This window comes from Oncorhynchus kisutch, linkage group LG17 (genome assembly GCF_002021735.2).
Source record: "Oncorhynchus kisutch isolate 150728-3 linkage group LG17, Okis_V2, whole genome shotgun sequence".
Classification (NCBI taxonomy): Eukaryota; Metazoa; Chordata; class Actinopteri; order Salmoniformes; family Salmonidae; genus Oncorhynchus; species Oncorhynchus kisutch.
In genome coordinates, this window is record NC_034190.2 from 43080420 (window position 1) to 43092611 (window position 12192).

Here is a 12192-nt window from a genome sequence, read left to right on the forward strand (position 1 = left end):
AGTGGTGTGAGTAGTAGATCTGTACCAGTACAGAGGGATAGGCCATCAAGTGAATGTGTTTCAGTAAGATTGGATTTTTATCATTTATAGTTATGGTTATCAATTGTACTGCAGTGATGGAATGTAAGTCACAGAACATTTAAGTTGTGGTCGTAGTTGCAGAGAGGTATTTGGGTGTACGAGATTTGACATCAAGAGTTACAGGGTGTGTGTTAAGTGGTGATGTCCCATCCTTTCCTTGGGGCTGCAGGTAGGCTAGTGGTTAGAGTGTTGGGCCAACACACTTTTCATGGCATGGAAAAGTTGCTTGATCAAATCCCTGAGCTGACAAGGTAAAAATATGTTGTTCTACCCCTGAACAAGGCAGTTAACCCACTGTTCCTAGGCTGTAATTGTAAAAAATAATTGATTCCTAACCGACTTGCCTGGTTAAATTGAAAACAAATTAAATTTAAATTCAGGATGATGAGGTAGGAATAAATGCATTTAATTAGTGCAGTAGGGTCGTGTAAATTGTATTTGATATAATTTTGACATTTGTGAGCGTAGTTTTAGAGGGTATGGTATTTATTTTGTTACATTTTATCTATCAAGCGAAGTGTAAATTAGGGAGTTGTACTCCAGTCTAGTAGGTGGCGATAATGCAACAAATTGGATGCCTCATAGAAACCTCAGAAGAAGAAGAACTTAATTTTGTAACACAGGTTCGGGATTCAACACCAAGGTACGAAGACCACTTTTGCAACAAAAACATTGGTGATTTTGTTGTTTTCATAGCTACATTAATATATCATGCAAAACGTAACAAAAATAATACGATTATTATGAGACTTGAAGCAGTTTTATGCACCAGAAGTCGATTGTCGTAGCCTGTTTAGCATGCTAGCTAGCTACTGTTAGCTATCACAAAGTGGAGGTCATGGTGGGACGTTTGCAGGTCCTGGTAGTGCTGTGCCAGGGGAAATGTGTTTGGCTTTTAGCTAGATATTTGACGACACACCTTTGGACATTTGGCCTGTGAAATGTTACAATTTCAGTGCTATGCATCCTTATCTAGCTAACACCTTACACACCTTTGAACATTAGGCCCGTGAAATGTTACAATTTCAGTGCTATGCATCCTTATCTAACTAACACATCTGATTAGCTAGCTAAGTTAATGTATTGAGTTGACAATGACAACAGTATTCTTTGTTCAGTGGCGACCAAAAGAGTTGCCTGACATAAGCAATCGGTATGCTTCCTTGGCATGCATTATGATGGACATTGATGCTATTCATGTAACGGCGCCTAATGTTTTTGTGTTGTATTTGGGTCGTGTCACATTGCCATTGCGTTTTGTAATGTTGTTGCTTGAGCTTTTGTAATGGGGATGGAACTGAAGCCTGCCCTGGATGTTGACCAATGAATATAATTGTATTGTGGCTACATTTGAAATAATTTGAAATTGAAATTATTATTCGACTTGACTGCTTCCTGTCCTGCAACCAGGTATCAGGATGCTGTCCCTGTCCCGGTTGGCTTTGGTCTGTGCTGCGGCTCGGGGCCCAGTTGCTGTCTGTCAAGGCAGAGTGACGTCCATCACACGATTTAACAGCACAACTGTTGAGGTATCCTTCTACAAGCTGTGGAAAGTGCAAACTTGACAGTTCCAGACTATTGGTAGCAAATATTCTGTATTGTAATTAGACTATTAGGCCTAATGTTTGCAATCTCTTTAGGCACCACCAAAGAAGACAACATTTGGACCCCTGGCTGACCAGGATAGAATTTTCACCAACCTGTATGGCCGACATGACTGGAGGTACCATTACAAACTGTTCTCTATACACAATAACACTCTACACAATGTCAGAAATGCTGGCCTTTGGGGTATGAGAGCTTGGACCATCATTTTTCATCTTTACAATTATATAACATTCCATGCATATTATTTAATCAATCAATCGTATAGTATTCTTAGGAATTAGGTGTCAGATTATTTCTCTCTCCCTATGTCGCTCCAGGCTAAAGGGAGCTCAAAGTCGTGGTGACTGGTACAAGACCAAGGAGATCCTGCTGAAGGGAGTGGACTGGATCCTCAACGAGATCAAAGTTTCAGGGCTGAGGGGGAGAGGTGGAGCAGGGTTCCCCACCGGCATGAAGTGGGGCTTCATGAACAAGCCCAGTGATGGCAGGTCAGTGGTACTGCCTATGTTGCTCATGTGATGCTCCGTTGTGACGTTTCCCCTAGGTACTGATCTAGGATCAGTTTTCCCTCCCCCAATACTAATCTTAACCATTAGTGGGGAGAATGCTAAGCTTACCCAAAATCAGAATCCAGGTGCAACTTTACCCTACACCCCCATTTGACACTGCCAACTTTGACCTGAAAGGAATCTAAAACTCCTATCCCCCCTTCATCTGATCCTTAGACCAAAGTACCTGGTGGTGAATGCTGATGAAGGAGAGCCTGGCACCTGTAAGGACAGGGAGATCATGCGTAACGACCCCCACAAGCTGGTGGAGGGCTGCCTGGTGGCCGGGAGGGCCATGGGAGCCCGCGCTGCCTACATTTACATCAGGGGAGAGTTCTACAATGAGTCCTCCAACCTGCAGGTGAGAGCGTGGACTGCATGAAAGGGGAAAACAAATTCATAACTACAATGGTTTAGAGGTTGATCTCTAAACTGTTATGCTTACTCTTCTTACTCTTTCACTTTTTCACCTTTTCCAATGTTCCTAGTACGTTCAACACATATGGTTCCTTTTAAGGTAATTGATTTTGGTTTTGAATGATGTCTTCTTTGATCTTGGCCATCTCCACCCGGCACAGCCAGAAGAGGACTGGCCTCTCTCGTTTCTTCATAGGTTCTGGCCTTTCTAGGGAGTTTTTCCTAGCCACCGTGTTTCTACACCTGCATTGTTCGCTGTTTGGGTTTTAGGCTGGGTTTCTGTACAGCACGTTGAGATATCAGCTGACGTAAGAAGGGCTTTATAAATAAATTTGATTTTGATCCTGGTTTTGACCTCAGGTGGCCATCAACGAGGCCTATGCAGCTGGTCTGATTGGGAAGAACTCCTGCGGCTCTGGCTACGACTTTGACGTGTTTGTGATGCGTGGGGCTGGTGCCTACATCTGTGGAGAGGAGACGGCACTCATCGAGTCCCTTGAGGGCAAGCAGGGGAAGCCCCGCCTGAAGCCCCCATTCCCTGCTGACGTTGGTGAGTTTCTGAGGTGGAGAGGAAGATGGAGTCCCCCCATGATGTAGTAATACCAGAATATGGAACTAATCATGACATGGCAATGATATCTTTTTGATGATAATAGGTAAATTTAGAGGTTCAACAGAACATCCTCTACATCTATAACATCCAAATATCCTTGAACTTTTCTTCTAAAAGTTTAGTTCTAAACTGGTTGACCATTTTGTTCCCTCCAAGGTGTGTTTGGTTGCCCAACAACTGTCGCCAACGTTGAAACGGTAGCTGTGGCGCCCACTATTTGTCGCCGTGGTGGCACGTGGTTCCTAGGCTTTGGCAGAGAGAGGAATTCAGGCACAAAGCTCTTCAACATCTCAGGTCATGTCAACACCCCCTGCACAGTGGAGGAGGAGATGTCTATTCCTCTCAAGGACCTCATCGAGAGACACGCAGGTACGTCCTTACCGTACACCACGTGAGCATTTAAAACTGAGCTGCATCTCTCTTCCCAATGTATAATAACCACCTCACCATTGTTGCTACAGTTAGCAAACATGTCAGTTCAAAGATATCCAATATATGTACTGTATGTTGTCTTAAATTAGTAATAAAGCAATCCAGAGGATTTTAACATTATCAGGTGGTTTTGTATCAAAGCCCTCAATCAGGTTTCCTAGTAAACACTAATGCCACAACAGACCTTTCTCAGTATTAAGGTACAGTATATATATCGTACTTGCTCATTAACACACATGTGCAGCCTCAATTCAACTGACCAAAGTGAATGTCTCTCTCTCTCCCAGGTGGTGTGCGCGGTGGCTGGGACAATCTGTTGTGTGTGATCCCTGGAGGCTCTTCCACACCCCTCATCCCCCGTTCAGTGTGTGACACCGTGCTGATGGACTTTGACGGCCTGGTCCAGGCTCAGACTGGCCTTGGCACTGCCGCTCTCATCGTCATGGACAAATCTGTAAACTCTCTGTAAACTCTCATCCACACTGTATGGGCTGGTTTCCCATACAGTTCCCAATAAGAAACACTTTCAATAGAAAATCTCCATTGAAAAGGATATTTTGGACAGGTCTAGGGTTAATCTGTGTCTGGGAAACCGGCCCTGTATGTATACGTATCAGTATAACACTGATGAGAAAGTGATTCTTACATATAGGGTAATTGAAATTAGATCTGACACATTGAGATATGTTGTTGAGAGATGTACTCTCATTGCAGACTGACGTCATCAGAGCCATCGCCCGCTTGATTGAGTTCTACAAACATGAGAGCTGTGGCCAGTGCACCCCCTGCAGGGAGGGTAAGGAAAGCTACTTAACTATTTTGATCCATACGTTGTGCCTTTTAAAGACTGCTACAAGTCTGTTTCTCGCTTTCTACCCTATTCCCATATTTATCTTACTTATTTTCTCCATCTCTCTTTCCCTCTGTGAAGGAGTGGACTGGATGAACAAGATGATGTGGCGCTTTGTGAAGGGTGATGCGCGGGCGGCTGAGATCGACATGATCTGGGAAATCAGCAAGCAGATTGAGGGGCACACCATCTGTGCCCTGGGTGATGGAGCTGCGTGGCCCGTACAGGTAAATACATGAGATACTGTATACAAAGTGCATTCGGAAAATATTCAGACCCCTTTTTTCACATGTTGTCATGTTACAGCCTTATTCTAAAATGAATTAAATAGTCCCTCCCCCCTCCCCTCAATCTACACACAATACCCCATAATGAAAGCAATAACAGGTTTAGACATTTTTGTATAAAAAAAACAAACAACTGAAATCACATTTACAGAAGTATTCAGACCCTTTACTCAGTACTTTGTTGAAGCACCTTTGGCAGCGATTACAGACTCAAGTCTTCTTGGGGATGACACTACAAGCTTGGCACACCTGTATTTGGGGAGTTTCTCCTATTCTCTGCAGATCCTCTCAAGCTCTGTAAAGGTTGGATGGGGAGCATTGCTGCACAGCTATTTTCAGGTCTCTCCAGAGATATTAGATCGGGTTCAAGTCCTGGCTGTGGCTGGGCCACTCAAGGACATTCAGAGACGTGTCCCGAAGCCACTACTGTCTTGTCTGGGCTAGAGATCGACCGATTTATGATTTTTCAAAGCTGATACCGATTATTGGATGATATTGTTTTATTTATTTGTACTCATGACAATTACAACAATACTGAATGAACACTTATTTTAACTTAATATAATACATCAATAATATCAATTTAGCCTCAAATAAATAATGAAACATGTTCAATGTGGTTGAAATAATGCAAAAACAAAGTGTTGGAGAAGAAAGTAAAAGTGCAATATGTGCCATGTAAAAATGGTAGGCAACAGCAGGCTCGTAAGCTCTTCGCAATTCTTCAAGCATTGCGCTGTTTATGACTTCAAGCCTATCAACCCCCGAGATTATTGCAAAGAGCTGCTGGCAAACGCACGAAAGTGCTGTTTGAATGAATGCTTACGAGCCTGCTGCTGCCTACCACCGCTCAGTCAGACTGCTCTATCAAATCAGACTTAATTATAACATAATAACACACAGAAATACGAGCCTTTGGTCATTAATATGGTCGTATCCGGAAACTATCATTTCGAAAACAAAGCGTTTATTATTTCAGTGAAATCCCTGATTCACATTATAGTGCCAAACTAAACTATACTGGGCTGGCCTGGTTACACAATAATGCCTCATAGTGAAAATATCCAAGCCAGCACAGTATGGTTCGGGTCAGTCCTATAGAATGAGCAATTATTGTGTATTGGTGGTACGTAATACAGGGTTCTATGGACTGCCTGTATCTGTCCATAGAGACTGCTATTTAAACAGACTGTATTTGATTTGGTAATAGTGTAGTTGGCTGACTTGCCCTTTTCTTAACTCACTGCCTCATACTCTTCTTTCTCTCTATAGGGATTAATCAGACACTTCAGGCCTATCATGGAGACCCGAATTGCAGAGTTCCAGCAGAAGGACCAAGCCAGAGCTTAAATCACTCCTTCGTTCCCTTCCTCTACCCTTCATTCACAAATTATTTAAATAAGAATGCATTGCCTCATTCATTGTGAATAATTGCCTTCCCGTTTTTGCCTTTGTCTGAAGTCGCCAATAAACCTGTATGTACTAAAGTAGTTACAAACTGTATTGTTCATTTAAGACTTACAAAATTAAATCTTGGAATTGGTATTTGTTTCTTCATTTTGATGAATTGGTGTTCGTCTCTCCTGTCGTTTAACAGAAGGAACATTGTTGAGGAGCATGGTACATGCAATTGCAGCTGTTGATGATACAAATGAACTACTGTATGAATATCAGTATCCTGCAATTGCCTTATGAGGTCATTTACATTTCTCACAGCAGAAATAGATGAATCCAGTCCACCATCTCAGAGTGAAACAGACCAAGAACAGTCTGGCATGTGATCTGAGTTAGGACCCCCCACCCCCAATGTATTTATTTTTAATCTTTATATATATATATATAATTTCTGATTGGGCTCTTTTTTTTTTTTTGCATTACATTTTAGAAACACTTAAAATAAGGGTTGTGTTTTCTGTAGGCTTGCCCTAACGTGACCTTTTGATAATCGTGTAAATCTCTCGGGCAAGGTGACATAAATATATTCGGCTTTCCTCTGATTCGAAAATGCTGTTTAGCAGTAGAAGTAGACATCGTGCAAGACTACAAATCCCTGCATACTCCGGCAGTCGTTACTAGCTAACTTGATCCAAAACGAAAGATATATTGAACATTTTAATTTACTGTTCCATATTAACTAATGTCTTATTTGTCTATTTAGTCTTGTACAGAATACTTTCCTAGTAGCAGTCAGATATTTATAGTGTGCCATGAATACTAGGCTAAGTTTTTTTTTGCAAAGAAGCTATATTGCTAGCTACCTACAGTACCAGTCAAAGGTTTGGACAAATCTACTCCTTCCAGGGTTTTTCTTTGTTTACTATTTTCTGCAGTGTGGAATAATAGTGAAGACATCGAAACTATGAAATACACATATGACATGTTGTAACCAAAAAAGTATTGAATCAAAATATATTTGAGATTCTTCAAAGTAGCCACCCTTTGCCTTGATGACAGCTTTGCACACTTGGCATTCTCTTAACTAGCTTCATGAGGTAGTCGCCTGGAATGCATTTCAATTAACAGGTTTGTCTTGTTAAAAGTTAATTTGTGGAATTTCTTTCCTTAATGCGTTTGAGGCAATCAGTTGTTTTGTGACAAGGTAGGGGTGGTATACAGAAGATGTCGCTATTTGGTAAAATAACAAGTCCATATTATGGCGAGAACAGCTCAAATAAGCAAAGATAATTGACAGTCCATCATTACTTTAAGACATGGTCAGTCAATGCGGAAAATTTCAAGAACTTTTAAAGTTTCTTCAAGTGCAGCTTCAAAAACCAAGCGTCCTCTTATGAGGACCGCCACAGGAAAGGAAGACCCAGAGTTACCTCTGCTGCAAAGGATAATCTTTTTTGCAGGAATCTCCTTGTGAATGATTTTGCCGAAGATTCTATCTCTGCTGGGCTGGGCAACCTGCTTTTGCGATCTTGGATTGCAGCCCAAATAAATGCTTCAAAGAGATCAAGTAACAGACATCTCAACATCAACTGTTCAGAGGAGATAGTGAATCAGTCCTTTGTGGTCGAATTGCTGTGAAGAAATCATTACTAAAGGACACCAATAAGAAGAAAATACTTACTTGGCCAAAAAACATGAGCAATGCACATTGGACCGGTGGAAATCAAATCCAATTTTATTGGTCACAAACACATGGTTAGCAGAAGTTAAGGCGAGTGTAGAGAAATGCTTATGCTTCTAGAGCCGACAGTGCAGCAGTATCTAAGAGATAATATCTAACAATTCCACAACAAAACCAAATATCTAACAAATTCCACAACAAAACCAAATACACACAATCTAGTAAATAAAAGGGATAAGAATAAGTATAAAATATATGGATGAGAAGTGACAGAACGGCAAGATGCAATATAACTCTATAACTATATCTATTCTTTTTATTTTTGTTGTTGTTGTGTGATTTGGATTCATCTCCTCTACCACACGGAACCCCACTAATCTACTGACGGAACGCAAGAGGTGGCTAATAACAGACCTCCATCCTATGCGAGCTTGCTACCGATGGCCTGGCTAGCTGTCTAAATCGCCGTGACCCCCAACCAACCTCTCCACTCACTGGACCCTTTTGATCACTCGACTAAGCATGCCTCTCCTTAATGTCAATATGCCTTGTCCATTGCTGTTCTGGTTAGTGTTTATTGGCTTATTTCACTGTAGAGCCTCTAGTCCTGCTCACTATACCTTATACAACCTATTAGTTCCACCACCCACACATGCAATGACATCTCCTGGTTTCAATGATGTTTCTAGAGACAATATCTCTCTCTTCATCACTCAATACCTAGGTTTACCTCCACTGTATTCACATCCTACCATACCTTTGTCTGTACATTATACCCTGATGCTATTTTATCGCCCCCAGAAACCTCCTTTTACTCTCTGTTCTAGACGACCAATTCTTATTGCTTTTAGCCGCACCCTTATTCTACTCCTCCTATGTTCCTCTGGCGATGTAGAGGTGAATCCAGGCCATGCACTGCCTAGCTCCACTCCTATTCCCCAGGCGCTCTTTTTTGACGACTTCTGTAACCGTAATAGCCTTGGTTTCATGCATGTTAACATTAGAAGCCTCCTCCCTAAGTTTGCTCTATTCACTGCTTTAGCACACTCTGCCAACCCGGATGTTCTAGCTGTGTCTGAATCCTGGCTTAGGAAGACCACCAAAAATTCTGAAATTTTAATTCCAAACTACAACATTTTCAGACAAGATAGAACTGCCAAAGGGGGCGGTGTTGCAATCTACTGCAAAGATAGCCTGCAGAGTTCTGTCCTACTATCCAGGTCTGTACCCAAACACCTCTCTAAAAACAAGTCTCTCACCGTTGCCGCCTGCTATAGACCACCCTCTGCCCCCAGCTGTGCTCTGGACACCATATGTGAACTGATTGCCCCCCATCTATCTTCAGAGCTCGTGCTGCTAGGCGACCTAAACTGGAACATGCTTAACACCCCAGCCATCCTACAATCTAAACTTGATGCCCTCAATCTCACACAAATTATCAATGAACCTACCAGGTACCTCCCCAAAGCCTTAAACACGGGCACCCTCATAGATATCATCCTAACCAACTTGCCCTCTAAATACACCTCTGCTGTCTTCAACCAAGATCTCAGCGATCACTGCCTCATTGCCTGCATCCGTAATGGGTCAAACGACCTCCACTCATCACTGTAAAACGCTCCCTGAAACACTTCAGCGAGCAGGCCTTTCTAATCGACCTGGCTGGGGTATCCTGGTAGGATATTGATCTCATCCCGTCAGTAGAGGATGCCTGGATATTTTTTTTAAATGCCTTCCTAACCATCTTAAATAAACATGCCCCATTCAAGAAATTTAGAACCAGGAACAGATATAGCCCTTGGTTCTCCCCAGACCTGACTGCCCTTAACCAACACAAAAACATCCTATGGCGTTCTGCATTAGCATCGAACAGCCCCCGTGATATGCAGCTGTTCAGGGAAGCTAGAAACCATTATACACAGGCAGTTAGAAAAGCCAAGGCTAGCTTCTTCAAGCAGAAATTTGCTTCCTGCAACACTAACTCAAAAAAGTTCTGGGACACTGTAAAGTCCATGGAGAATAAGAACACCTCCTCCCAGCTGCCCACTGCACTGAAGATAGGAAACACTGTCACCACTGATAAATCCACCATAATTGAGAATTTCAATAAGCATTTTTCTACGGCTGGCCATGCTTTCCACCTGGCTACTCCTACCCCGGTCAACAACACTGCACCCCCAACAGCAACTCGCCCAAGCCTTCCCCATTTCTCCTTCTCCCAAATCCGTTCAGCTGATGTTCTGAAAGAGCTGCAAAATCTGGACCCCTACAAATCAGCCGGGCTAGACAATCTGGACCCTTTCTTTCTAAAATTATCTGCCAAAATTGTTGCCACCCCTATTACTAGCCTGTTCAACCTCTCTTTCGTGTCGTCTGAGATTCCCAAAGATTGGAAAGCAACTGCGGTCATCCCCCTCTTCAAAGGGGGGGACACTCTTGACCCAAACTGCTACAGACCTATATCTATCCTACCATGCCTTTCTAAGGTCTTCGAAAGCCAAGTCAACAAACAGATTACCGACCATTTTGAATCTCACCATACCTTCTCTGCTATGCAATCTGGTTTCAGAGCTGGTCATGGGTGCACCTCAGCCACGCTCAAGGTCCTAAACGATATCTTAACCGCCATCGATAAGAAACATTACTGTGCAGCCGTATTCATTGATCTGGCCAAGGCTTTCGACTCTGTCAATCACCACATCCTCATCGGCAGACTCGACAGACTTGGTTTCTCAAAAAGATTGCCTCACCTGGTTCACCAACTACTTCTCTGATAGAGTTCAGTGTGTCAAATCGGAGGGCCTGCTGTCCGGACCTCTGGCAGTCTCTATGGGGGTGCCACAGGGTTCAATTCTTGGACCGACTCTCTTCTCTGTATACATCAATGAGGTCGCTCTTGCTGCTGGTGAGTCTCTGATCCACCTCTATGCAGATGACACCATTCTGTATACTTCTGGCCCTTCTTTGGACACTGTGTTATCAACCCTCCAGGCAAGCTTCAATGCCATACAACTCTCCTTCCGTGGCCTCCAATTGCTCTTAAATACAAGTCAAACTAAATGCATGCTCTTCAACCGATCGCTACCTGCACCTACCCACCTGTCCAACATCACTACTCTGGACGGCTCTGACTTAGAATACGTGGACAACTACAAATACTTAGGTGTCTGGTTAGACTGTAAACTCTCCTTCCAGACCCATATCAAACATCTCCAATCCAAAGTTAAATCTAGAATTGGCTTCCTATTTTGCAAAAAAAGCATCCTTCACTCATGCTGCCAAACATACCCTTGTAAAACTGATCATCCTACCAATCCTCGACTTTGGCGAGGATTGTCATTGTCATTTACAAAATAGCCTCCAATACCCTACTCAACGAATTGGATGCAGTCTATCACAGTGCAATCCGTTTTATCAGCAAAGCCCCACCATTGCGACCTGTACGCTCTCGTTGGCTGGCCCTCGCTTCATACTCGTCGCCAAACCCACTGGCTCCATGTCATCTACAAGACCCTGCTAGGTAAAGTCCCCCCTTATCTCAGCTCGCTGGTCACCATAGCATCTCCCACCTGTAGCACACGCTCCAGCAGGTATATCTCTCTAGTCACCCCCAAAACCAATTCTTTATTTGGCCGCCTCTCCTTCCAGTTCTCTGCTGCCAATGACTGGAATGAACTACAAAAATCTCTGAAACTGGAAACACTTATCTCCCTCACTAGCTTTAAGCACCAACTGTCAGAGCAGCTCACAGATTACTGCACCTGTACATAGCCCACCTATAATTTAGCCCAAACAACTACCTCTTTCCCAACTGTATTTAATTTGTATTTATTTATTTATTTTGCTCCTTTGCACCCCATTATTTTTATTTCTACTTTGCACATTCTTCCATTGCAAAACTACCATTCCAGTGTTTTACTTGCTATATTGTATTTACTTTGCCACCATGGCCTTTTTTGCCTTTACCTCCCTTCTCACCTCATTTGCTCACATTGTATATAGACTTGTTTATACTGTATTATTGACTGTATGTTTGTTTTACTCCATGTGTAACTCTGTGTCGTTGTATCTGTCGAACTGCTTTGCTTTATCTTGGCCAGGTCGCAATTGTAAATGAGAACTTGTTCTCAACTTGCCTACCTGGTTAAATAAAGGTGAAATAAAAAAATAAAAAAATTGATATTGAAGGATACAGTATATACATATGAGATAAGTAATGCGAGATATGTAAACATTTTTAAAGTGACATTATTAAAGTTACTAGTATTCCATTTATTTAA

The 12192-nt window shown here is 42.5% G+C and overlaps 1 protein-coding gene across 2 annotated transcripts; it reads left to right on the top strand.

Annotated features, from left to right (window-relative positions):
• The first annotated feature begins 595 nt into the window (after nucleotides 1–595).
• On the top strand, nucleotides 596–6381 carry LOC109907713 (NADH dehydrogenase [ubiquinone] flavoprotein 1, mitochondrial). Of its 2 annotated transcripts, none has more exons than XM_020505855.2 (11): nucleotides 596–724; nucleotides 1492–1610; nucleotides 1722–1804; nucleotides 2007–2177; nucleotides 2415–2598; nucleotides 3015–3204; nucleotides 3424–3636; nucleotides 3987–4153; nucleotides 4414–4495; nucleotides 4631–4776; nucleotides 6109–6381. In XM_020505855.2, exons 2-11 carry the CDS (start codon nucleotides 1500–1502, stop codon nucleotides 6184–6186), a joined length of 1425 nt encoding a protein of 474 aa, XP_020361444.1. In that variant the 5' UTR covers nucleotides 596–724; nucleotides 1492–1499; the 3' UTR covers nucleotides 6187–6381. The 2 variants fall into 2 exon arrangements, with proteins under 2 accessions (XP_020361444.1, XP_020361445.2); XM_020505856.2 differs by having other exon boundaries at nucleotides 619–756.
• Nucleotides 6382–12192: the final 5811 nt, after the last annotated feature.